The sequence below is a fragment of the Tamandua tetradactyla genome, chromosome 11 (genome assembly GCF_023851605.1).
Source record: "Tamandua tetradactyla isolate mTamTet1 chromosome 11, mTamTet1.pri, whole genome shotgun sequence".
Classification (NCBI taxonomy): Eukaryota; Metazoa; Chordata; class Mammalia; order Pilosa; family Myrmecophagidae; genus Tamandua; species Tamandua tetradactyla.
Window position 1 is genome coordinate 754,528 of NC_135337.1, and position 27,809 is coordinate 782,336.

At 43.4% G+C, this 27,809-nt stretch overlaps 1 protein-coding gene across 1 annotated transcript in view; it reads left to right on the top strand.

Annotated features, from left to right (window-relative positions):
• Positions 1–27,809, top strand: part of NOTCH2 (notch receptor 2) — a 145,903-nt gene that overhangs the window by 108,578 nt on the left and 9,516 nt on the right. The window contains exons 14-28 of the mRNA XM_077119721.1: positions 1,649–1,794; positions 3,867–3,980; positions 8,033–8,152; positions 8,572–8,724; positions 11,124–11,352; positions 12,137–12,338; positions 14,413–14,566; positions 14,949–15,133; positions 16,319–16,451; positions 20,793–21,029; positions 23,160–23,272; positions 24,185–24,690; positions 26,020–26,367; positions 27,224–27,366; positions 27,571–27,781. Of these exons, the coding sequence (XP_076975836.1) occupies positions 1,649–1,794; positions 3,867–3,980; positions 8,033–8,152; positions 8,572–8,724; positions 11,124–11,352; positions 12,137–12,338; positions 14,413–14,566; positions 14,949–15,133; positions 16,319–16,451; positions 20,793–21,029; positions 23,160–23,272; positions 24,185–24,690; positions 26,020–26,367; positions 27,224–27,366; positions 27,571–27,781 (2,994 nt within the window). The remainder of the gene's footprint in view (positions 1–1,648; positions 1,795–3,866; positions 3,981–8,032; positions 8,153–8,571; positions 8,725–11,123; positions 11,353–12,136; positions 12,339–14,412; positions 14,567–14,948; positions 15,134–16,318; positions 16,452–20,792; positions 21,030–23,159; positions 23,273–24,184; positions 24,691–26,019; positions 26,368–27,223; positions 27,367–27,570; positions 27,782–27,809) is intronic.

Genomic DNA, 27,809 nt, shown 5'->3' on the forward strand with positions numbered 1-27,809 from the left:
TCCTTGCCGTGACTGAGTGCCTAAGTGGAAAATAAGGAGGAAGGTCTCCCGTATCTAGGTGGTCCGGGAGAGCCCCTGGGAAGAGTCCAGGGTTGTTTTATGAGTCTTTGACCATCGTGGTTTTAGTTCTCACTGCAAGAGTGAGTTCAGGGATGTTCCAGTATTTTACTTTTCCCCCAGCTTAAAAATAGCTCGACTCTGCCATCATAGAACCTGTGTATGCTGCTGAAGCAGAGCCCGTCTCGGCTAATTTTAGTCTGGCCCTGATAAAACATCTGCAGTTTGCAAGTTGGATGATGTGTTGGCATGCACATTTCTAGAATCAGAGTGTGATCTTAGGTTCTATGAGATAGTCTTTTTTGTTGTTGTCTTTTTTTTTTCATTTTTATTTTTATTGAGAAATATCCACACAAGTACAATCCAACCGTGTCATAAAATCAGTGGCTCACAATATCGTCACATAGTTGAGTATTCTTTACCATGATCATTTTTAGAACGCATGCATCACTCCAGAAAAATTAAAAAAAAACCAAAACTCATACATCCCATCCCCCTCCCTCTCATTGACCCACAGTATTTCAATCTACCCAATTTTACCCTTTATCTCCCCTTATTTATTTATTATTATCATTATTTTTATTTTTACTCATCTGTCTAAACCATGGATAAAAAGGAGCATCAAACACAAGGTTTTCCAATCACACAGTCACATTGTAAAAGCTATATAGTTATATAGTCTTCTTCAAGAATCAGGGCTGCTGGCAGAGTTCAGTAATTTCAGGTACTTTCCTATGAGATAGTCTTATACTCTTGCTGTTTTTTTGCCAGAGGACAGAGCTCTGGGCATTACCATTTGATTGATTTTCAATAAGTGAAAGAATGAAGCATCTATTTAGAGATAAATGGGAAATAAAGTGATTTTCAAAATGAGTTAACTCAGTCTCCCAGATTCAGAACATGATGGCAATTCAAAGCACCCCGAACCATCTAGGTTTTTCCTGAAGGTTTGCAGACAGGGTGGTTGTAATTTCCTGATGTCACATGCTAAGTGCTAATGATGTGCGCATTGGAGACAATATACATATATTTCAAATGCCTTCATTTTTGTTTCTTTCCCTGCTCAGTACCCCAGGGGCTTTCTGAGTCAGGGTTTCATGTCAGAACAAAGTACGACTTGCGAGTCCAACATCCCAGGAGTTGCCTGGAGTCCCTGCTACTGGCATTTTCTTGGGTATCTGATTTGTACCAGAAGCAGGTAACCCTAAGGGCTTCTTTAACTTTAGTTTTATATAGAAGAAAAGAACCTGTGCATATTTATCCATGTTAATGTTTACTTCAGATAGGCCCAAAATGCTGTTCAAACCGTTGTTTACATATAAGTGACAATGAATAGTTATTTGATTTATCTAGCTTCTTGTTGAGCCAGGGAAGCACCAGGCAGGACTTTTTAACTGGTATGTGAGATGGTCCCATGTGATTCATACCAAGTGCAAACTGATCCAAGTACAGGTCTACAGAAGACTAGAAATAAGATTAACTTGCCTGTGAGCTCTTTGGTCCTCTCCGTTCTTCACCATCTCCTGTGTTTCACTCTGTGACTCAACCTGTGCAGTTATACCTCACAGTAACTAATTCAATCTTCTTTCAGATATAAGTGCCTCTGTGACGCAGGTTGGGTTGGCATCAACTGTGAAGTGGATAAAAATGAATGTCTCTCTAACCCGTGCCAGAATGGGGGAACTTGTGACAATCTGGTGAATGGATACAGATGCGCTTGCAAAAAGGGCTTTAAAGGTGAAAGCAAAAGTGCATGTTTCTACCTCCATTCTATGCCTTCTTGTCATTGCTACTGCTTGAATCCTTTATGTCCCTTTACTTTTCCCCATTCATTTGTCTAATAAGGATCACCTGAGCACTGAGTGTAAGACACTTGGGGAATAAAAACATAAATAGATGTGAATTCTCACCTTCAGCCTCACAGAGAGATGAGCTATTGAATCAGCACTGTTTAAGTTGAAGAGCTAAGCTTCACCTTGTAGAGTTTGGTACAAGTGTTCTACTCCTAAGCTTCTTAGTGCAGCTGAGTTTATGATAATTCAAAAGAGAAATCTAGAAATAGAGTGAAAACATTTACTTATGTTACGGTAGCATATGAAAGAAAACATGTGCTCAGAGCCCTTCCAACAGACCTTCTTACACATTGAGGTATTCCTAGATATTGAGTTTCCTACAGTCTTACAGTCTTTCAAACCATTTGCATGTGGTTTGTCAAACCCCAACCAAAACCATTCCTGTTATCCCTCCCGAACACTGAGGGCTTTATCTGAGATTCTCCAAAGGTTCCATGCACTGTGATTACTTCCTAGGAACCTACATCGTCCAGATGGGTTCCTAGGCCAGATGAGTCCCGAAACCCAGAAAGGCCACCTTCTCCAGGGCATCAGCTAATTCCATCCCCTTATCCCGTATTATTAATGCCCCTTCCAACATGAAAAAGTTAGACTAGGCACAGCCCAATAACCCTAAGGATTGGGCAATAGATCAAAGGAGAAAGTGGAATTATACAGAGAAGAGAGAGTTTAACAAATGAGCATGACTGCTGAATCATTATATTGATATTTCTTTTAGTCTCCAGTGTCTTGGAGCAGCTAGAAGTAAAAACCAAAAATTGTGGAATTGGAACCCATACCAAACATTCAAATCTGTTCTACAACTAGATGTTGCAGTGTGCTTTGAAAAGAATTGCTTTTTTTAGTATATGTTATTTTTCACAATTAAAAAAACTAAAAATGCGTAGAAGAGGGAATTGTGTAAAATCATTTTTTGAGTTGTCACTGTTGTATTTCTACCATCAATTTTCTCCTCGAAACTCAGGAGACAGAAAATTTGTGGGTAAATCATTTATTTTACCCTTATCTATCCACTCATATTCCCCTACTCAAAAATTTTGTGTTCAGATGACTATGGTACCAATATGTTTTAGAACCACTTTGTTTACTTGAAAATTTTCTGAGACCATATTTAGATCATTAATTTCCTGATATATTTCATTACACTTGCATAGAAACGTATGGGTTTGAAAGTACGTTTCTTTATTGCATTGAAACTTGTTTCTTTCTGAGAAAAGTAAAATTTGAAATGTCAGATTCAAGGTTATATAGTTACTGGGCAGCAGAGTACAATTGGAACCTAAATCTCCATATTCCTAGAGCATCTTTTTTTTTTTTTACAGTACTACACTTCCTTTATGTTCGGCTCTGTGCTAGGTCCCAGTGAAGACATAAAGATTTGTAGCATTTGGGCACTGCCTTATCCCCACTAATCCTTCCTTACTTTCCTCCTTTTCATTTTCAGGGAAGCTTTTACACCTTAGATCTGGAAAACGTAGTTCTGTGACTTAAGGAAATATCACTTCAGTGGCAGAGACTGTGGATAGGAAGGGGTGGGCATAAATCAGAAGCTTTGATTAATGGATTCAAAGAAGTTGCCCTTTGATATCATTAAGCCCCTTTAAGTCCCTGATCAGATTCTTTAAGAAAGGGGTTATTTATAGATTGAGAAACAAGCTTTTCACCCTCAATGAATTTCTCTGTCCATTATTGATAAATTACTGGTATTTGAAGGTGCTCTAGACTTTCAGGGCATTAGAATAAGCTGTTCTTCCATCCATCCTTCTGACTGAATGGCTATTGTCATTTTATATCAGAGACTGGTCAGTGAAATGAGTGTTCTAGTGGTCTGAGAAATTAGGGTAATTTTTGAGATGTTCAGCTTTTACCACCAGGAGAATTGATTAGCAATTGCGATAATAAGGAGGCTGACGGAAAGTTTCACTGTGTTTTGTTTTTCCCCTTTTCTGTCTGCAGGCCATAACTGTCAGGTGAATATTGATGAATGTGCTTCAAATCCATGCCTGAACCAAGGAACCTGCTTTGATGACGTAAATGGTTACACTTGCCACTGTGTTCTCCCGTACACAGGTGGGTCCTGCCGGTGCCATCCAGGGACCGTAGTGGAAGCTGTGCCGTGCCCTGCCCTGCCGTGCTGTACCTTTCCGTGCCTTGCCTTTTCGTGCTGTGCCTTTCCGTGCCTTTCCTGGCCTGGCCATGCCCTGCCTGGCCGTGCCGAAGTATCTGGTACTCAGGGAGGCGTGTCTGCGAGGCAGTGATACTGCTCCAAGGCTGCCCTTCTTGTCCTGACTAACGATATCTTGAGCTTTGAGAAAACAGTGCAGCCAACCAAGATGCAAGTGGTGGGGAAACCCGTTTGTCTTCTTCATACTTTAGTTTTTAAAATTATAGGTGTGGCTGGGGACTGACGATTGTCTAGTCCATCTTTTGAATGTACCCAACGTTTTGAATGTTCTGCATTCTTAGTTTCAGTAAAACAACTACTGTTTATCGATAATTTACTTGTTCCAGACACTTTATATACATTGGCTTATTTAATCTTGAGCTCACAATAATACCAGAAAATAGAAATTTCTCACCGTTTTAGGCGTGAGTAAGGCAAGGCAAAAAGCAGCGCTCAAGGTCACATAGGGAAGTGATAGGTCTGGGATTTGCCCTGAAGACTCTCTGAATCCAAAGCTTGCCCTCTGTATTATTAGGGTTCTCTAGAGAAACAGAATCAACAGGGAACACTTGCAAATATAAAATTTATAAAAGTGTCTCACGTGACCGTAGGAACGCATAGTCCAAAATCCACAGGGCAGGCTGCGAAGCTGATGACTCCAATGGATGGCCTGGACGAACTCCACAGGAGAGGCTCACCAGCCAAAGCAGGAATGGAACCTGTCTCCTCTGAGTCCTCCTTAAAAGGCTTCCCATGATTGCATTTAGCATCACTAATTGCAGAAGACACTCCCCTTTGGCTGATTACAAATGGAATCAGCTGTGGATGTAGCTGACGTGATCATGACCTAATCCTATGAAATGTCCTCATTGCAACAGACAGGCCAGCGCTTGCCCGATCAGATGAACAGGTACCACCACTTGGCCAAGTGGACACGTGTCCCTAACCATGACACCCTCTTAGCTCCTCTTCTGTCCCTCATGTTGGTACAATCCCCCCGTAGGCAGAGGTCTCTGGCCATCAGTTGCTGTTGTACATGTACAGAAGACACGGACATCAGGTGTTCCATGTTTCAGTGTGCTCGAAACGTTTTTTCTTTGTTTTCTCCTGTTTTATTACTGTCATCTTTGGATAAGTTGTATTTACTTGGCTTGTTGATCTTCTCATCACCCCCTTTCTTCGTACATGCCGACCAAACAAACACGAGCCGTGGCTTTCCTTTTTGCGAGGGCTGGCCTGGTTCATGAAGCCTCACAGATACCAGTCCCAGAAAAAGGCAGCATAATTAATGCCGTTCCGTAGTAACCGTGCTGGTCGTATTTGCTGGCACCGAGAAGGTCATGTCACTTGGGATCATAAAGGCTGAGAACTTACGGCTGTGGGGAGGGACAAGCAGGTGTGCCCCTGTTCAGTCAGGCTGCAGGCCTGGCCAAGTGCAACTTAAGTAGATAGCTTAGCTTGGGAATGTTTATTTTGTCATCACGCTACTCAGATGCTGTAAGAATATTTGACTACATGGTGGGTATTGATTTTTCTTTAGAGAAGGATGCCAATTAAAATAATTTACTGTGTGTGAGCTTTAAGAAATTATATCTGACCAAAAGCCCAAGCAGATTAAAATTTTAGTGATGGGTGAGGATAAGCATTCTAAATTTCATTCAGTTTATGCAGTATGAATAAAATTAAGCAACACTGTTTACCCTCATGAGCCATTTTATTGATCGGACACATTAAAAACTGGTTGGGGATTTCAGCAAAAAATTGTGGATTTTTTTTTCTTTCCAAATACAAAATTTTAGACTGAAGTTAAAAATTGCATTAGTAGTAACCTGACTTTAGAGCAATTTTCTCTCCCTTACTTAGTAAAAGCATCCTTATTTTGAATCTTTTTGCTAGAAGCTTATCTTAAACATACTGAATTTCTTTGTTTAATGAAGTTCATGGCTTTGGATTGCTTGGGATGCATGAGACCAGTTATTCTTCTGTAATGGCATGACTTTGATAGTGTAAAAGAAAAGAGCTTTCTTTAAAAAAAAAAAAAAGCAACTCTAACAAAATCTTGGACCTACATTTCTATCTTGAGCAATTATTTGAAGAAGTTTTTTTATTAGCTATGTTAAGAAGTATTTGAATATTTAAAAAACTTTTTTTAAATAGACCTTTAGTAGCTGATTTTTAGTTTCTAAAGTGTTTCCCATTAAATGTAGCATTTAATTTTCATAATAACTGTCTAAGGGAAGTATTATCATCACTTGGATTTTACAGATAGGAAACTCAAGTTTAGAGATGGGAAGATGCTTGAGCAGATGTAAATGTTAGGAATTACTGGAATCAGAACTTCTTCCCAGATGTCCTAGACCGGGACCCTCCTGTATTTTCACTACTCTGTGCTACCACGAGAAAGAGGGCTTAATCCTTCAGAAAGCCAGGAAACTGCTCTCACTCATTAAGAAGACAATTTTAATACTAGATATGAAACTCAAGAAGTAGTTTCTGTGTATAATTGGGAAATTGTAAATTGTTACATCATAGGGCAGTTTAACATTCGTGTTACATTAATGCTGACCTTGGATACGGCCGTATCACTTTTAGCAAGTGATTAAGGAAATAATCAACAAGGAGGGCAAAAGACTAATTTCCATTTTAATATGGTTTATATATAATACTCAGAATTGGAATGAAAGTTAATAAAATAAGGAGTTAATTGAACAAATATGAATTGAAAAAATCAGTTCACTGATAAAGCACTAAGCAGCCATTAAAATATCTTACCAGATAGTTTTACGCATGGTTTTCAAACTTTTTTCTTTTAGCAGCAGATCCCTCTTTTCAAACAAAATCTCATCAGAAATGTTATAAATAAAACAGATCATAGCTGAATTTCTCTGGCTGAAATAAGGGCTGCGCCAGGGTTTGTGCTCCCACCACTCCAGTTGTGTCAGCACAAAAAAACAAAACAGCAGCAATAACAAACAAAGCTGAGGCTCCTGGATCAGTTAAAACAGTGGTGGAGTTTGAGGTGAAAAAGGCTTGAATTTAAATCCGAGCTCTGACATTAATTAGCTGTGTGAACTTAGGCATGTTCTTTCACCTCTGTTAGTGTCCAATTTTCAGGTCTTTAAAAATGGGAAACGTGATATCCCCTCCAAGAATTGTTGCCATTGGAGGAACCCCAAAAATGTTAGTCCATTCCTGCCTTTTTTACTTCATAGTTTCTGACACATACAGGCATGCTCAGTATCTATTAACAAGTAAGTGGACAGAGTCCCAGAGAAGAAAAGCTGTATGGAAGATACGAGCATCATGTTGATGTCAGTATATTGAGAGATGCATCTAGTAATCAGAATTGCTCCACTGTATCCCTCTCCGATGTTCCTTCTGACCAGCCTTTCTGGAACAGGCCGAGGTTGTGAGGAAATTTTCTACAGCCTATCCCTAACCAAGACACAGGAGGCCATGGTTGTGTTTCTTCTCTGCTCACATAAAGGAGGATCTATGTGGCTGAGCTTCTGAGTAGCTGAATCTTAGCCATGGAGATGCAGGACCCATCACACCTGCTTGATGCAGGTCCCTACAACCATTGGTGATAAAAACAGTGAAGGTGACAGCCAAGTTGTCCCTGAGCATGCATTCTGTTTGCCAGGCTTTGTGTTAATAAGGGCTTTGTGTGCATTTTTGTTTGTTTGCTTAATCCTCAAAAAACCCCTGTGAGGTAGGTGCTATTCTAAATTCCCATTTCAATCCTGAGGAAGGCTCAGAGAAGATAACTTGCCAGAGGTCACAATGTTCATAATGTCAGAGTCAAGACTCAGTGGACCCTAAGTCTCTCAGGTTCCAAAGCCTCTTAGCTACTCTACAATGAATTCTGAGAACATTCTTTGGTATAGGGCTTGGAAATATATAAGCTAAGCATTTCCTTAACTAGCTCTATATCATAACCTTGTCCTTTGCTTTGCAGGCGAAAATTGTCAGACTGTATTGGCTCCCTGTTCCCCAAACCCTTGTGAGAATGCTGCAGTTTGCAAAGAGGCACCAAATTTTGAGAGTTACACCTGTCTGTGTGCTCCTGGATGGGAAGGTAAGAACATGGAAATGGAGAAGCCAAGGGAAATGCATTCTCTACTTCAAGCAAAGTGGTCAGCTTTCGGATGGCATGGAAGCCTTGGTCTGCTGTGGCTTGGCTTCCCCATCTTTGCCAATAACGGGCATCATGCAAGACCTGTAACACACATGCATCCACCATCTGTGTCTTTGGGGCCCCCTAGTGGTTGGAAGATGCCAACCCAACCATGTCAAACCCAGGCATTTAACAGGGATTTTGGGTACCTTGGCAGCAACTTCTCAGGAGCCTTCCCAGAAGCCATAGAAGCCTTCATGGGACTTCCCAGACCAGGAGACCAACACTGAAGTATCCCATGCCCACCCCCACCTCCCACATAGATTTCAGTGGGGATTAGCTTCCAAAGACTGGGCTGTCCACTGTCCCTGTGTTTCCAGGCCAGCAATGTACAGTTGACCTTGATGAGTGTGCCTCCAAGCCCTGCATGAACCATGGTGTTTGCCACAACACCCAGGGCAGCTACGTGTGCGAGTGCCCCCCAGGCTTCAGCGGCATGGACTGCGAGGAAGACGTCGATGACTGCCTCACCAGTGAGTACGCCAGCCCACTCTTGAGCCCCTCAGGGAGGGGAAGGCGTCAGTGGAGGCCGCTGCTTCTGCTCAGCACTGAGATTGGTTATTCCAATCATTTATGTTAGTATTTTCATAATACTATGTGTTTTTTTAAATTGTGCTTTTGAATCTTGGACTTTAGGAGACAATGGAACCTCTTTTTTTTTAACATGGGCAGGCACCAGGAATCGAACCCGGGTCCTCGGGCATGGCAGGCAAGCACTGTTACCTGCTGAGCCACCGTGGCCGGCAATGGAACCTCTTTTAATATTCCCTTATTTAATTTTTTTTTTTTAACTTGGACAAGCACTGGGAACCTTACTAGATTTTGTACATTGAAAAACTGGGTACAATGCAATGATGGGGTTTTTTTTAAAAAAAGATTTATTGAGGTATAGTTAACGTGCATGAATTATACATATTTAAACTATATGTTCAAAAATTTTGGCACAACACTCATGAAATTTCACTCAAGATAATGAATATGTCTGTCCATCCTATAATGTTCTCTCATCCTTTTTGTAATTTAACCCTCCCTCCTGCCTTCCTGTCATTACATGACAAATAGTGAAAAAATATGTGGCCACGGTACAATTGAGGGGCAAATTTAAGGGAATAGGATCAAACCATCAGTATTTCTTTCTTCCATTAATGAATACATCACTCAAAATTTTTAGTATCTTCACTTTTTTTTCCTTTTTTTATTAATTAAAAAATATATATATAACAGGGCGGGCTACGGTGGCTCAGCAGGTAAGAGTGCTTGCTTGCCATGCCCGAGGACCCGGGTTCGTTTCCCGGTGCCTGCCCATGTAAAAAAAAATATATATATAACAAACAGAAACATTCTTAACATATGATCATTCCATTCAACATATATGATCAGTAATTCACAATATCATCACATAGTTGCATATTTGTCATCGTGATCATTTCTTAGAACATTTGCATCAATTCAGAAAGAGAAATAAAAAGAAAAAAAATTCATACATACCATACCCCTTATCCCTCCCTTTTATTGATCACTAGCATTTCAATCTAAGTTTATTTTAACATTTGTTCCCCCTATTATTTATTTTTATTCTGTATGTTTTACTCGTCTGTTGGTAAGATAGATAAAAGGAGCATCAGACACAAGGTTTTCACAATCACACAGTCACATTGTGAAAGCTATATCATTATACAATCATCATCAAGAAACACGGCTACTGGAACACAGCTCTACATTTTCAGGCCGTTCCCTCCAGCCTCTCCATTACATCTTGGATAACAAGGTGATATCTACTTGATGCATAAGAATAACCTCCAGGATAACCTCTCGACTCTGTTTGGAATCTCTCAGCCATTGACACTTTGTCTCATTTCACTCTTCCTCCTTTTGGTCGAGAAGGTTTTCTCAATCCCTTGATGCTGAATCCCAGCTCATCTTCAAATCTTTTTTAATATGAAGTAGCAAAATTTACAGTTAGTTAAAAATAATTCAGTGAATTATGTTGAGTTTCCTGAAAGGTGCTATGGAAATTATAGTAGCTGTGTGCTGTGGGTTAGGTGTGGATAAAGTGGATTTTGGAATTGCTCTCATAGAGTTGGCATGTAATCCCTAGATTGAAATCAGTTTAACAGATGAGAACAGTATATTAAATGTCCCTCTTGTAAAATAAAGACCACATTATCCACCTATGTGTAGTTTTCCTTTTATATTTATGACTTGTCTCTGCAATTATATTTTAAGGTCCTTAAAAGCACAGCTTCATCTATTTTTCTTTCATTGACTTGCATGACATGTCTATTGCCGAAGGTCATGCCACAACAGTTGCTCAGAATCTGTTGATTAATTGCCATGAGTGTAAAGCACTCTATGATCAAGCTTTGTGATACTTAACATTCTTAAAAATCTTTGTTTCCTAAGGCAACTTTTAAATCTAAATCTTAAAAAAAAATTAAAATTTTGAATTTAAATCTAAAAAAAAATCAGCATAGGGGCTCTGATATAACATGCTAGAACAAGACAAATTGAACAAATTCTATCCTCCCCTCACCCCCACACCACCTGCATACCTTTTGAAAATTGTTATTGGTTAATTCTCCTGGGATCCGTGTGTGGCAGATGTGCAAGTTGTATAACATTTACTTTTACAAAGCTGTTAGTTGCCATGTTGGTAAAAATTTGTCCCAGTTATCAAACAGGTTAAGAATTCCAAGCAAATCGATGTTAGATTAATTTTTACAAATAGGAAGAAAATACACATAGAGACACTAAGTACGTAAAAGTTAGAGTCGCCCCTGCCCTTGGCATGGTCTAGCTGAGGTCACCCATCTTTATGAGATGAACATGAAGCTGCTGCTCCGAGTTGTAATCCTTATGTGCGTCGGCTTAGATCCTTGCCAGAACGGAGGCTCCTGTGTGGATGGAGTGAATACCTTCTCCTGCCTCTGCCTGCCGGGGTTCATCGGGGAGAAGTGCCAGACAGACATGAACGAGTGTCTGAGCGAGCCCTGCAAGAACGGAGGGACTTGCTCCGACTACGTCAACAGTTACACCTGCAAGTGCCCGGTGGGGTTCGATGGCGTCCACTGTGAGAACAACGTGGACGAGTGCACTGAGAGGTGAGTCACTGTGCACCAAGCACCACATCTCATGGGATAAAGGGAGAAAGGAGAGCACAGTGCTGGGATGGGCAGAGAGCAGGCATCCACGTGGGTCCCACTTTCACGACTGTTTCCCACTGCCCAGTCCATACATAGGGAGCCATATTTTTAGTCATACAGTTAGGAGGTCATAGACTGGAAGTTGAAAAGTTCAGTGGGATGAAAATTTTCATTTGTTTCTAATTCAGGGAACAGAGCTATAATCCTTTTCTTTTCTCCTCTTGGACTCTTGTTCATTTCGGTTGATGCTTGATCCAAAAATTTTGGATTTGTCATCACTCATCAAGTAGTTTATAGAGGATTTGTTTTATTTTTATTAACACGTTTGTTCGTTTTCTTTTTCATAAAGAAATGTAAGGTCAACAGGTATGTACTTGGGACTTTTCACGTCAGTTAAATTGACTTAGGGAAAAGATGAATTGTGATACATGGAAAAACCACAGAAGGTTTTGGCAAAGCCTGAAAATTTCACTTTCTCTAGGAATCTGTAGTGGCTCAGCCGTCTCAATGCTCCTAAGCCTTTTGGTTGTAGAGGGGAAGCTGGCACTCAAGGCTTCCAGCACCCAGTCTAGCGTGGGAGAAGGTGAAATTGGCTGATGATGGAGATTTGAGAGGGGGAGTGCTTGGGGGTATTTTTATAGAGGGTTTTGCCTCTTAGGTTCCAGGAAGATTACTTTCCAAATAGTGAGGTCAGAGAAACCAGGTTACATAGCCGATACCGTTCTCCGTGTTTGCTCCTTAGCTCCTGTTTCAACGGTGGCACCTGCGTCGATGGGATTAACGCCTTCTCTTGCTTGTGCCCCACGGGCTTCACTGGTCCCTTCTGCCTCCATGAGATCAACGAGTGCGACTCCCACCCGTGTCTGAATGAGGGGACGTGTGTCGATGGCCTGGGCTCCTACCGCTGCACCTGCCCCTTGGGCTACACCGGGAAAAACTGTCAGGTGATTTACCCCCCCCCCGCCCCACACACCACCACACATTCGTTTTCTAGGCAGAAAATTCTGCATCTCAGGGATGGCCCTGAGATAAACTGGGTCACGTCTCACTAGCTGGTAGATTCAAAACAGGATTATAGCGTTAGCAAACCTAAGTAAACTTGTGAATAACAGGCTTACTGCGGGATGGCAGAAGTGCAGGGAAAATACGTGTGGGAAATGGGCACAATGCATTTTCCACATGGGGAGTAGAGAAAGGAAAACAAGGAACAATCAAGATAAAATCTTTAAAGGACGGATGTAACGTCTAAGGGGACAATGATCATTACTGTGCTTCTGTAATGTCGTAACATTCTCAAAACCAAACTATTCGTACATATTTTTAATTCAAAACATATAAGTGTACATTTTCATAGATTCTAATCTATCCTTTCAGTAAGGGAAAAACCGAACTCCAGAGGAATGGAGTAACCTTTCCAAGGTTGCATACCAAACAGATTTGGTTTAATTTTATGCTGTTTCACCCTTAAATAGTGAGAGAATATGGAACTCCACAGGATTTAGGAATAAGTGGCCTAGCGTAACTCAACTAGCAGGCTGTCAGTGGGACCTCAGGTTCACCGTCTGTACCGGAGGCCACGTCGGAAAAATGGTTAAACCTGTTTCCCTCGCTTCACTGTGGCTTTTACTGTGTTGGACAGGCCCCCACACCACCTCTGCATAGTAAACGGCTCACGGCTTATTCAGGGGACGTTCTTTTGGAGTCTCCTCTCAGTGTGAGGCTGGAGGTGCTGGCGAGGCGCTCTGCCTCCCCTTGCTGGCCTCTCCCTTCCGCACACAGCCTGTGCCTTGGGGCACCTTTACCTCTGCAGTCGCTGAGCCAACCATGTGTAAATTATGAAGGAGAAAGGTGCTAGTTCCCTCCCTGTCTTTGCTTCTGTTAACATAAGCCTGATTTTTCTCCCTTTCAATCTGAATTCTGGGTGTACTTAGAAGGCTTTAATAGAAGCCCTTTTATCCGTTCACCATACGTAGGATCAGTGGCCAGTGGGGTAAGGACCTGTCCTGATGGTGTTCTAGTGTGCTAGCTGCCGGGATGCAGTACACCAGAAACGGAATGGCTTCTAAAAGGGGAGTTTAGTAAGTTGCTAGTTTACGGTTCTAAAGCCAAGAAAATGTCCCTGTTACAACAAGTCTAGAGAAATGTCCAATCTAAGGCATCCAAGGAAAGATACCTTCGTTCAAGAAGGCCGATGAAGTTCCGGGTCTCTCTCTAGTGAGAAGGCACATGGCAAACAGTCACTGTTCCTCTCTCATCTGGAAAGTCACATGGTGAACGTGGTCAGGGTTCCTCTCTCATCTGGAAGGGCACATGGCAAACACAGTGTCATCTGCTAGCTCCTTCTCCTGGCTTCCTGTTTCATGAAGCTCCCTGGGAGGCATTTTCCTTCTTCATCTCCAAAGGTTGCTGGCTGGTGGACTCTGCTTCTTGTGGCTATGTCATTTTACTCTCTCTGAATCTCTCACTCTCCAAAACATTTCCTCTTTTGTAGGACTCCAATAAACCAATCAAGACCCACCCAAATGGGTGGAGACATGTCGTCACCTAATCCGGTTTAACAACCACTCTTGACTAAATCACATCATCCAGGGAGATGATCTAATTACAGACTCGAACATGTAGTATTGAATAGGGATTATTCCGCCTTTATGAAATGGGATTTTGATTAAAACATGGCTTTTCTAGGGGGCATACTTCCTTTCAAACCAGCACAGATGGCTTGAGCTCTTTTCCTAGCCCCACAAGACTGCCCTATGTCTAGATATAATCATGTCTAGAGTTAGGGAATGACTCACTAAGTTTAAAGAGCAGAACTAAGAGGAATTAGACTGTGTAAAAAGGATTAAACGTACCTGTGAACACTGGATCTAGATTCAGTTTGGGGGAGGGCTTTTTTCTTTACTTTTTTAGGTTTGTTTTTGTTAATGGATGTGCCTTCCTTTGATTTCTTGAAATGCAATTGTAGCATTTTCTGTATTTTTGTTACTGGGATTTTGAGGTATATACACTCTATTTCAGACCCTGGTAAACCTCTGCAACCGGTCTCCATGTAAAAACAAAGGTACTTGCGTTCAGGAAAAAGCCGAGTCTCGGTGCCTGTGTCCGCCTGGATGGGCTGGTGCTTACTGTGACGTGCCCAATGTCTCCTGCGAGGTGGCAGCTTCTCACAGAGGTGAGCTCTGCCCCTCTTGGGCTTGAGGGTCGTCCACTCAGTTATCGACTGACCAGCGGGTGGTGTTTTAGGGCAGACGTCATTATTGTGGGATGAGAGGAAGGGCACACGGGTGTAGCGAGGCGAAGGGCTCTGGCGAAAGGGCCCAAGACAGAAGGCGAAAAGGGGGAGGAACAGGTTTAAAGATCCCAAAAAGAACTGTATTTGAAATGAAACCAAAACTTAGTGTACTTCCAGGGTTTGTTGACTCTCACACCAATCTGGCCTTGAGGGTTGTGAACTGGACAAGTGAGAGGTGGCGTGCCGACCACCTTAGGTTGGCGTCCTCCTTATTCAGTCTGAACCTGACGTGTGTCGTGTGCACTTCCGTGACGTTCCCCAGGGGTGCCCGTGAACCGCTTGTGCCAGCACTCAGGGACCTGTATCAGTACTGGCAACACGCACCGCTGCCAGTGCCCCATGGGCTACACCGGGAGCTACTGCGAGGAGCGGCTGGATGAGTGCGCGTCCAGCCCCTGCCGGCACGGAGCTACCTGCACTGACTTCATTGGCGGATACAGATGCGAGGTGACTAAGACGAAGGGCTCAGGTCAGAGCGTCCCGAAGCACTGTGCAACTGCTGGGAATACTAGTAGATTGGATTTGGCTGCTTTTGTTTTATTTTGACTGATAAATTTTTACCGATCACCATTATAGTGTCGAACAATCAGTTTTTCTTTCAGCCTCCCTGTGGAATAAGTTAGCCTAGCCCTAGAGAGGTATTTCCGTAGAGGTGTGGAATCATCCACCACCACGGGGTTGTTTCCAAGATTCAGAATCAGCATTCACCACCAGGGTGGATTTCCAGGCCGGCCCTTGGTGCTTTCTCTCAATAGCCGCTGGTGTAGGAGTCCTCTTTCAGGAATGCCTCTTTGACCCAGGTCACTTCTACATATAGCCATTGATCAATCAATAGTAATGCTTTCAGCAAAAGTGCTGCTTAGCCTGTTCCTCATAGCACCATGGTAAATGTTACATGTTTACATCTGAGATAATACATGTCTTTTAGGACCGTGTCACTGTCTTCTTAATGTCTGGACTTAATGTCTGGAAAATGGTTAGGGCATGATATGCTAATAAAACATTACAAACATGAATTTAATACATCAGTCAAGGCCACCAAGCAACACGGAGAAAAGCTTTGTTTCTCTCCCATTGCCATCTGGTCCCGCCTCTCCCTGCCCCAGAATTTCTCACACACACGTGCAATTTCCCTGAACCTTGAGGTTGATTAATACAGATCTTCACTACCATCCACACATGTGTTACTGCGTCAGTATGCTCTGCATCGCATACAAAGGAATGCGTGTTTTTTGGGGGAGGGTGGTGGTGCATGGTCCCAGAATTGAACCTTCCCGCATGGAAGGCGAGCATTCTGCCGCTGAACCACCCTGCACCCAAATGCATGTTTTTAAAGATAGGGAAACCTGTACCCAGGGGCCATATCTGAAAAAGCTCTTAGAATATTCAGTTCTTGCTTTCCCGTGAAAGTGGCTCCTTCAGCTGGAAGAGGAATCGGTCAGTGCCGATAAGTTGCCTGGTGACCCTGCCGGGATGGGTAATGGGGAGTGTGATGAGCCCAGGGAAATGCATAAGAGCTGAGTGGGGGGAAGGGCTGTCACAGTCACTTTCCAAATCTCACGTGTTGTCGTGGTCTGGTCTGTTTCCAACAATGGTCCAAAGTGCCATGTCCTTTTTGCTTCCTTCTGGTAGTGTGTCCCAGGATATCAGGGAGTCAACTGTGAGTATGAAGTGGATGAGTGCCAGAATCAGCCATGCCAAAACGGAGGCACCTGCATCGACCTCGTGAACCATTTCAAGTGCTCCTGCCCGCCGGGCACTCGGGGTATGAAACCAGCCCTACCTGTCACCATTCAGGGCATTCTCTAGGTGACAAATCCTTATTAGTGTTGAAGTTAAAAAAGACAGTGAGACTAACTTTATTCCATGCTTTTACTTCCTCATCTTGTAATTCAAGCCATTTCATTCTCTCATCTCTTGCCTAGTTCTGATGTTCTGACTCATGTTCTCTGCTCTGTCTGGTTATCGCTCACATCTTAACATCTTGTGTTCCATGAAACACGAATGTGGAACTGATGGAATGTTGTGACAAAATTAGCCTGGTCATCAAGATTTCTTGGGGCTTAAGGGAAAAAGCAACAAGTGGCCTCTTGAATAAATAGTTCACATTTACCTACTTCTGTATTACTTTTTCCTAGCCAATTCTTGCCTTGATAAGTTGGGGAAATGAATGAAATGAAAACCTATGTCTATTTTCAAGGCACAACCTTAGGTATTACATTAAGTCCTAAAGAGTCAACCCTAGCCTGGGAAGGAGAGGCAGCTTCAGCCTTGGCCACTGCCACTGCATCAGAACAATCGCTTACAAAGAGCTTTGAGTATTGTACGTTAGAAGAGACCTACTTATGATGACACCCGTTCCAGGCATCCTGTGGAAAACAAAATCTAGCAGGATTGGGCGGGCCACGGTGGCTATACAGGCAGAGTTCTCACCTGCCATGCTGGAGACCCCGGTTCAGTCCCCAGTGCCTGCCCATGCGGGGGAGAAAAAAACCTTAGCAGGATAGTGGGCATTCGTTCTTCTAAGTGCCAAAGGGAATAGAATGTCATAGAGGTATTTGTACTATCTAGATCTCTATGTCATGAAGTTTGATAATTTATCTTCCTAGAGGCAGAGATTGGCTGAATTAAAGTAGAAAAGTATGCCACTGGTAGGCTAGTTATTGAGGAATGTGGTTAAAGGGGAAGAGAAAACTAAATATTTGGACATTTGTCAGCCTTCAAATATTTGAATATTTGTCGTGTGGAAAGGGCAATTCTTGATTGTTCTAGGAATCAGTGGTTGAAACAGAAATCTATTTCAACTTATTATTAGTTTGTTTCTTTTATTAAGTGTACTGGTTAAGACAGGCTAGGTTTTCTGGTGATAGCAAATTAAACTCCAAATTTTAGTGATTTGACACCCAGTGGTTTTTTTGTCAGTGAAATACTCTGATGTGGTCTGAGCTCCCTTTTCCTACATTTTAGGTGTGTGGCTTGAGACACGTTACCTCCAAAGTCTCCACAGCAGGGAAAGAGAGACAGGCGTGCAAGGTCATGCAGTGGCTTTCACTGCAGGCTGGAAGCAACACGCATCCCTGTTGCTCACAGTGTATTGGCCAGAACTAGTGAAATGGTCCTGGACTAAGGAAGCCTGGGAAATGTAGGAGAGCAGTGACAGAAGTCTCTGCTATGCCAGTAGATTTTTTATTAATTAGAGATCTGCAGTCTGGAATGGACTATAGCATAAGGTCACAACATTTCTATCTCTTCTGAGCATTTGTTAAGGCTGGCTTAGAATAATAGCGTTCCCAAATACAGAATTCTTGGTTGGCAGTCTTTTTCTTTCAAAATATGCAGTACATTATGCCACTGCTTTATGACCTCCGTGATTTTTTTCCATGAGAAATCATTTTGTTAATCTTACTGAGGATTGCTTGTATGTAATAAGTTGCTTCCCTTTTGTTGCTTTCAGGAGTCTCTCCTAATCTTACTCTTTTGAGAGTTTATGATGTCTCATGTATGGATCTCTCTGAGTTCATCCCATTTGGAATCCGTTGCATTATTGTACCACATATGCTTGATAAGTATGTGGAGTAGAATCGATTTCTTCTGGCTTCTTTGGCCACTGGGGAGTATTCCAGGTGACTCTGATGTCACATAACCTCACTGTGAGCATTATTTCAATCCATTTTTATTCCTGTACTCCTGAGCTTTGGATCTTCCTGCTGTGTCTCTGTTTCCCCAGGTTCAGGGCTAACGTCAGAGTTCTGCCCGTCTGTGCCACCTTGCCTTGGGCTGAAGCTGAGCTTATTCCCACTGAATAGGTCTGTCTATTACTGCTGGTTCCACTCTAGTGCGACAGTAGGCATCTCTGTTCATTTTACTAGCAGTCGTTCTGAGACTGGGAGCAACTCCTGGTTTTGTTTGTTTTTACTTTCTCTTTTTTGAATCTAGATTTAAATAAGTAATATTACATATAGTTTAAAATTGAAATATATGCATCTAGAAAATGTGAACAGTGAGAAGTCTCCTTCCCGTCATTACCTTCTCCCACACTTAATTCTCTCTCTTCCACAAACAGGCGCCTACTACTTTTACTTTCTTCTGGATCTTTCTAGAGCTTTTCTGTATTCTTCAGAATTTCTTGAAGCATATTGGAGCCTAGTACAAGAAGATACTGTATCTACCCTGAAGATAGAATAACAGACACACCTGTTTGCCGTTTTTAAAATCTTAATATAGTTGGAGATCTTCCCATGTCAATTTAAGGAACTTCTTCAATCTATTTTATATCTGCATAGAATTCCCTTTCTTGAGTATACCCTATTTTATTCAACCAGTGCCCTAATGATAGACATTTGGGTTGTCTTACATTAATTTGTAGAATCAATTTTCAGAAATGGAATTTCTGGCTCAGAGAACATATACATTTGTAGTTTTTATAGATATTGCTGAATTGCAGTGTATAATAGTTTGCATGCTGGCTTCTTCACAATGTTAATGAACAAATTCTTATATATTTAAGAGTCATTTGGTTTGCCTTTTCTGGGAGTTCTGTGTTCATATCTGTATCCCATTTTTCTATTAGGTTGTCTGACTTAATATTTTACTGAGTGTCGTTGTCTCTGATATTGACTACAGATATTTTCCCCAATAAATTGTTTTTATATTTTAGTTTCGTTTTTGGTAAATTTTTCCATGCAGCACTTTTTTTTAATACAAGGTTTAATTTATCAATCTTTTTTATTTTTTTATGACTTCTAGATTTTGAATCCTTGTTGCAAAACCTTCCGTGCTCTAAGGTGATAAAGGAATCCTCCCATATTTTCAAGTACTAGAGTACTAGACTACTTTTTCCATATAACTGCTGATGTATCCCAACACAATTTTGTGAATATTTGATCTTTTATTCAGTTGTTTGAAATAGCACCTTTATCTAAATTCCCACATATGTTTGGATGTTTTATTAGACTTTCTTTTTTGTTCTACTGTTCTATTCACCAGTAGCACTCATTTTAGTCAGTAAAGATCTTCTTTTTCAGAGTTTTCCTAGCTGGTCGTACAGTTTATTTTTCCATTTAACTTTAGAATCAGCTTATTAGTTTAAATTTCCTGTTGGTATTTTTTATTGGGATTGCATTCAATTTATGAATTGGTATAGTGAGACAAATAGCATCCTTATGGTGAGGAATTCCTAAACAAACCATGTCATTTTTTCATTTTACTCAGGGTCCTTTTATGTCTCTCAGGGTTAGTTTATGTCTTTCAGCTATAGGTGTAGCATGTTTCTCATTAAGATTATTCTTAGATATTTTCTCTTTACTATTGCTATTGAAAATGCAACCTTTTCTTACATTTCTTTCTTTTTCTTTTTCAGTCTTTCTTATGTTAGTATATACTATAAATACAAGTGTTATGAATACAGAGCTATTTTCCTTCTGTAACTTCTTAGAATTTATCATTCAGTACTACCTAGAAGAGTCATTGGTTTCTTTTTCTTTTTTTCAGAAATGTTTACAGATATTCATGCTACGTGGCCTATTTACATCCAAAATACATTAAATGAGTTTTGTTTCAAATGGAATAACCTTTGAATTCACAGCAGAATATTTTCCTATTTTGTTTCAAATAAGTAAAAATAGAGCAGTTATACAATTTTACAGGAAAAAACCCAATGATTACAAAGCTTAAAAATATGCATCAAAATTCCATTCCAATTCCTATCTGCATTTTTTACGTCTGTACTTCTAATCTATATATTTACATAGTGACGTTCTTTTGTAAGATGTTTTTGCCTTTTTGAATGAAAATGAATGAATTAATGAAAACTTGTTGAGTGTCTCCAGAGCTGCAGTTTCCTCCACTTTATGGTGGACGGACAGTACCTGCTCCGTGGGGCGCACTTCACTGGACTGTGTGGGGAATGCGTCTGGCGTGCTAAGCCTGCTCTTGTCTTGGCCCGTGTGTCCACTAGAACAGCAGCGGTCATAGGTCTGGAGGGGCATTCCCCTGCTGCCCTGAAAGGTCCCACCCTAGACTGTGAAATCGCCGACAAGGGTGGCTGTTCCTTGTGGAAAACTGCTCAGAGGGCTCTCCTCACCCTGTCCTCTCCTCTCCTCCCCAGGCCTGCTCTGCGAGGAGGACATCGACGACTGTGCTGGGGGTCCCCACTGTCTTCATGGGGGTCAGTGTGTGGACAGGGTTGGGGGCTACAGTTGCCGCTGCCTGCCGGGCTTTGCTGGAGAGCGGTGCGAGGGGGACATCAATGAGTGCCTGTCCAGCCCCTGCAGCTCCGAGGGGAGCCTGGACTGCATACAGCTCACCAACGACTACCTGTGCGTCTGCCGCAGCGCCTTCACTGGTGAGCACCGCTCCCCGCCCTTCCTTTGAGGGCACCATTAGCAAGGAAGCTGGGCCCGGGATGGCTCATCCCAGACCCAAGTAAAGCTTTTCTCGCACATGGAAAAGCTCGATTAGCTTGACAGTGCAATTTTCCCCAAAGGCTCGATATTTTCTGTGCAATGTTATAATCAAGCTGTACATTATATTTTTCCTTAGAGACTCTTTCCCTTTTGTTTGCATTGGTTTTCTCATGCCATACTCGGAATAGAGAAAGATGATAGTGTTTCAAGAGTAGTGGAACAAAATTTTGTTTTCCAGAACCTTGCGTCTGACTCTGGTTCTATCCCCAGCCTCTCTGGCATATAATGACTTGAATTACTAGGTAGTTCCTGCCATTGGCACTTGCTTTCTACCTCTGAGTCCCGGAGAAGCGTAGACCTTCTAGGGCACTCACAGGGAGTAAGTCCAAATTGGGAAGCTTTAACCAGAAATCACTTAGTGGGGGTATGTGCTGGGACACTGCGGTTACAAAGGTGCCCTGTTCCACTTAGACTCGGCCGCACTCCCAGTCCCTTCTCAACCTTCTTTTTACACCACAGGGTGTAAAACGGACCAAGCTCTACCTTAGGTGGGGACTATGTCAATAGGAGCTTTTGCTCACCTTTGAAGAGGGGCAGCTCGTGGCTTTTTTGGTGCTAAAATGGCTGTGGTAGTATCATCAACTACTCAGATATGAAATCTGTCTCACACCATCATTCTAAATCTTATGCCATAGCAGGTTTCTCACACTGTCGGGTTTCTGAGGAGTCAGAGAATGGACTGCAGTCGTCCATTTGCTAATAATTTGGCAGGCTAGACCCTGCCGCATCCTGAGCCCATCTCCTGCCTTCCTTCCTTCCAATTTTAAAGATATGCTACCCTTAAGAACTTTGGAATTTTACAAAGAGAGGGAGAGATCTTGAGATATGGGAGTTGCCTGGGTGGAATATTATAAAAAGAGAGAAACAGTCCATTATATGAGCACCGTACGTAACAGGGCAGGACAGGAAGAATATAAACCATCTTTCCAGTTTCACATTAGTCATGCTTTGCTTGGGACGCCAGAGGTGCAAGGCTGGCTCCTTTTCCTTCTGTCATCTCTGTGACCCCTTTTCGTAGAAACGCACAGCACTACACACTAAGGGGGAAACAGGAAAGGGGGAATGCAGACCACTTGAATTAGTGTATCACAGACAAGGGGTCATGTCTGTGCGTTTGCCACACTTGTGAATGAAAAAAATCCCTGAGCTCTTTGAGTGTGTGTGCAAGAATGACCTCCCTCATTGCGGGTGAGGAGCCGTCGTTCTGGGCACCTCTCCAGGGATGCCCCTCTTGCTGGTGGCTGTTGCTATGACTTGAAGGCAAATATCTCTACCTCTTGCCTCTTTATTCTGGTTGACCAAAAACATTATTGTTATTTTTTAAAGCACCTGCCTCTTCCCTTCTAAGTGACTGCAGACCGCCTTCTGCTGTTTGCTGGGGTCCCAGCTGTGCCAGGACGCCTTGTCCATGGTTTCAGTGGGTTAGCTCACTGTATCACTGAGCAGTCACCTAGAGATGTCTTCTCTTTCAAAACTGATTTTGAAGAAAATTAGCTCTGGGAGAAGTAAGCTGTATTTTAAAGTAGTGCCAGTCAGATGATAGAAAGTGGTTGTGAAAAGGCACTGTAGATGAAAGTTCTCTAAGAACTGGCTATCACCATATAGATGAATTGACCTGATTTAGCTTATTCTGTGAAGTAGATGATGTTAACAAAGTACAGACCTATGAAAAGTACCTTCAAAAAGCAGAGATGTCTTTTTTTTTTTTTTGGTATGATTCAAGTCACTTATCATATCCGTCTTCCTTTGTGAGTTGGTTTGGGGTTATTTTATTGTGTGGGCGCAATGCGTAGAGCGGGTCTGAGCCAAGCCACTGGAGATGGGGCCAGTCATCCTGAGACTGAGCCAGTGTTCTCTCTGTCTTCTAGTATTCCCAGCAGATTGGAACTGAACTCACATCTCCTGCTCCGTCAGGAATCCTATGGCTAGGTCACATCTCAGCAGCATTCTAATAACTTACGGTTACTACTTCTGCCTTTTAAAAATCCCGTTTTGTTCTCCACACCCAGGCCGTCACTGTGAGTCCTTTGTGGATGTGTGTCCCCAGATGCCTTGCATGAATGGAGGAACCTGTGCTGTGGCCAGCAACATGCCTGATGGTTTCATCTGCCGTTGCCCCCCAGTAAGTGCCCTGGTGCTGATTTAAGAAGCATGCTTTCTTTTGTGCAATCTCTGACAAAGCCTAGGTTAGACACAGTCTTTCCAAGCTCCATGGTAAAGAGTTTTTCAGTTTCAGCTATTTCAGAAAACTGTGCCTGGATTTTCCCATTTAATGCTGTGTAGAGTCTCCCAGAAACAGTGAGTTCCCTTATCGGTGACTATCAATCATCAGCAGCACAGGGAAACCACAGGAGGTGCAGAATGATGCCTTGATATCAGGACTAGTGTCTCTAGCTTGTTGGTCCTGTGCTGGAAGACAGACAATCTTGCTGCCCAAGTTAGGCCAGAGTTGCTTAGAAACACCAGTCACATTCTTTCGCTGGAACCATTTGGGAGTGAGCTGCTTCTTTACACTAGAAATTTTAACCTGGCATTGTGCAAAGTCTTTCCCTGCTCCCAGAGGTTGAAAACTCCCTAAAATGGAGATTGCTCTGTGTCAGGAGATGCCAAAAGGCAACCTCTCCAGTGTCTTGATTCAGAATGAGCAAGTTGTAAGAGTGAAATAAGACATGAAATTTTTTCAGGTACCTGAAACTCCAGGTTTCCCCCAATAAAGTCATTATCTGAGCTATCTAATGATGGCCAAAGAACCCACCTGTGAAAGATGATTCACAGCCTGCCATGACCTGTAGACTTAATTTCTACATGTGATAGAACTCTGCATTCATCCCTTGGAACGTTCAGCCCCAGCCTGTAGGTAGACTTGAAGAGACCTTTTACTAGAAGTTGGCCCAGGAGGTGACATGGAAGGATCTTAGCAAAATGTCTAGTCTTTGTCTCCCCACGGGTATGACAGAGAGGAGACTGGGAGGGAAAATGGGGCAAGCCCTCAAGAGTCTGCCTGCAATCCTCATTTCTTCACCGATTACTACAGGGATTCTCCGGGGCAAGATGCCAGAGCAGCTGCGGACAAGTGAAGTGTCGGCGTGGGGAGCAGTGTGTGCACACGGCCTCTGGACCCCGCTGCTTCTGTCCGAACCCCCAGGACTGTGAAACGGGTTGTGCCAGCAGCCCCTGCCAGCACGGTGGCACCTGCTACCCTCAGCGCCAGCCTCCTTATTACTCTTGCCAGTGTCCTCCGCCGTTCTTGGGCAGCCACTGTGAACTCTACGTGGCCCCCACCAGCACCCCCCCTGCCACCTGTCTGAGCCAGTATTGCGCTGACAAAGCTCGGGATGGCGTCTGCGATGAGGCCTGCAACAGCCACGCCTGCCAGTGGGATGGGGGCGATTGTTCCCTCACCATGGAGAACCCCTGGGCCAACTGCTCCTCCCCACTTCCCTGCTGGGATTACATCAACAACCAGTGCGATGAGTTGTGCAACACGGCCGCGTGCCTATTTGACAACTTTGAATGCCAGGGGAACAGCAAGACGTGCAAGTAAGGGCCCCAGGGTCCCCAGAAGCTGACGGGACTGTCACTAACACAACTCAGGCTCTTGTTCTTGCTCCTAACCCCTCCAGTGCTCCAGCCCAAGGCACCTCTGCTTTTCGGAGTGGGGTCCCGAGGCCCCCTGCTCCCCGCTGCCCGCCTTGTCCAGTTGCACACTGCCCCGTGGTCTCCCTTGCTGACAGAGGTCTACGAATGCTCACTGCACAGTCACCCTCTCTCTCTGCCTCTCTCTGCCTTCTCACCTGCTGCTCTCATGACCTCCTGGGGGAAATAACTTTTGGAAGTGGTGTTACCCACTCCCGGGCAGCTTCTCACATGATCTGCCTCCAGGATGGATGGAAAGGTCTGTACCGCTCCCTTTTCACCCCGCTCCATTCCCGAAACCTGGTTTTCCCCATCTAGATTTTTGTCAGGAAGCATAAGCTTTATTAGGCCACTTAACTCCCTGGGCTTCATTGGTTGCAGTTTTTATACATTTATATAGTGCTTTCGGGTTAACTTAGTACCTTTTCTATTCTCCCATTTAATTTAACCCCAGTTAATTCTCAGCAGCCTTGTGAGTTATGAGAATTGATGAGGCTTAGGGATGTTAAAGAAATTGCCAAAGTGTAAATAGCTATGTCTGATTCCTAATATTTTCTTTGAGCTGGGATGGTTAGTGATACCAACTGGTGTAAATAACAGAGGCAGGGGTGGAGAGGATGAAGCCGCCATGTGCACCATCCTCATTGAGGCTTCAGGCTGGAATTCCTTTTCTTAGTATTTGATTTGGTAAAGAAACGAGAAGAGGCTGTAGAAGTTAGACCTCATGTCCTGTACGAGATCTATCCCTCCTCATTACCTTCCATAGTTGGAATTCAGTTCTGTTAGGGAGAGAAATGGGCCATATCGGAATGGCCTCTGTGTAGCCACTCTTGATGGTTCAGAGCTGTCCATTCAGTTTTTAGAGGCACCTCCTAGAGATACCTTTTACTTCTTAAAGGCCATCCATACCTTACCAGAGGCAGTGGATTAAAAAAGAGGACGCCCAAACTGGGTTGACTTTTGTTTGGCTATGCAACTTCCTTTAAAAACCTGACTTAAGATTGCAAGCTGCCTGGGGCCCCTGAGCCCATTCAGGAAGCACTTGCGGCTGCGAGTGGCACAGACGTTATATATAATGTCCTCTTGATGTCAGCGATAGGAACATGCAAGGAGAGCTTCGTGGCAGCACTGACCCCCACCCGGGCTACAGAGGATGGGCAGGAAAATCCATCGCACCCATCTTGTCTGAGCTCCTTTCCTTCTTCTCTCCCCCTTATGCCTCCCCCTGCCTAGGTATGACAAATACTGTGCCGACCACTTCGAGGACAACCATTGTGACCAAGGATGCAACAGTGAGGAGTGTGGCTGGGACGGGCTGGACTGTGCCACGGACCAGCCGGAGAACCTGGCAGAGGGCACTCTGGTTATCGTGGTGCTGCTGCCCCCTGAACAGCTGCTCCAGGACGCGCGCAGCTTCTTGCGAGCCCTGAGCACCCTGCTCCATACCAACGTGCGCATCAAACGGGATGCCCAGGGGGACCTCATGGTGTACCCCTACTTCGGTGAGAAGTCCGCTGCCATGAAGAAGCAGAGGCTGGCACGCAGGTCCCTTCCTAGGGAACAAGAGCAGGAGGTGGCTGGGTAGGTCTTTGGTGACTGAACTTCTTAATTGTATAAAAAGCTGAGCACATGGACACAGAGAAGAAATCATAACTCAGCCTATGTAAAGGCAAAGCTCAGACAATTGAACAGCCCAGCAAGTCATATAAAGCAGTTATCCCAAAACTTAATGTTTGAGGGTAAAGACTTGCCTTGATCTTGGGATCCAGAAAAGTAGACTGGACTAAGCCTGCGGCAGGAAGTTAGGAAGTTCTCCGCACATGCCAGTGTGCCTAATTTTTTCCAGAGTTGTTTCAGGGCCCCCGATTTGTGACTTCCCACTCCAGTTAAGCATTACTTTCTTTTCAAGGCCCTTTGTCTATAATACAAGCCTCTTTGACAAAAGATAATAATTTTCAGTCGTTCTGTCATTCCATACCCCACTATTTGCTCGTATATCCCTCAACTTCCATGCCTACCATTAGCTGAGATGCAAGTGCAGAGACAGAATAAGAAACAAAATTGTGGTGGGGTAGATTTTTAGAAAAATACTAAGTGCCAGTGAATGAGCAAGTGGGAAGAGAGTGGAAGTTACCAAGAGAGTAGAAGGAGAGCTCAGAAGGCCATTCTCACTCGGTTCTATTGCTTTGTCTTGACTTCCCCAAGTCAGAAGGCTTAGAATTGGCCAGATTAAGGCAGGTGAGACATCCCCTGACTGGAAATTAGTGTTTAGGATTGAAGGGACAGGATCCTAAAATTTCCAAGATTTTCCTAGGAGCCATGTTACGTGGAGAGCCTAGCCCCGAAGTTGAGGAAGGAGGGTTCATGTCACCCTGTCTCGCTCGCCTCACTTCTGTTTTCCTCACTCTTTCTCTTCTTTTCCCTTGGACTCCCATAGCTCCAAGGTATTTCTGGAAATTGACAACCGCCAGTGTGTTCAAGATTCAGACCAATGCTTCAAGAATACAGACGCAGCAGCGGCTCTCCTGGCTTCCCATGCCATCCAAGGCACCCTGTCCTACCCTCTGGTGTCTGTCATCAGTGAGTGGCTGTGGGTTAAGGGGAGAGGGTGGGAGGGAACGGCATCCCTTGCGGGCAGGCAGTAAGAGCACATCTTTCAAAGTGCAGCCCTCAGTTTTTCAGCCCTTTTTCAGGGCTGATAAAGTTGCCTCCTAAATGAATTCCAGGCTAGGCTGATAAGTGAGTGTGTGTGATCAGCACTTGCCCGTTTCTCTGGACTTTCAGGTGAATCCCTGACTCCAAAACATGCTCAGCTCCTCTATCTGCTCGCTGTTGCTGTTGTCATCATCCTGTTTATTATCCTTTTGGGTGTGATCATGGCAAAGCGAAAACGCAAGCACGGCTCGCTCTGGCTGCCTGAAGGCTTCACCCTTCGCCGAGATTCCAGCAATCACAAGCGTCGAGAGCCGGTGGGACAGGATGCCGTGGGGCTGAAGTAAGAGGGTTTGCCAATAAGCCACTAG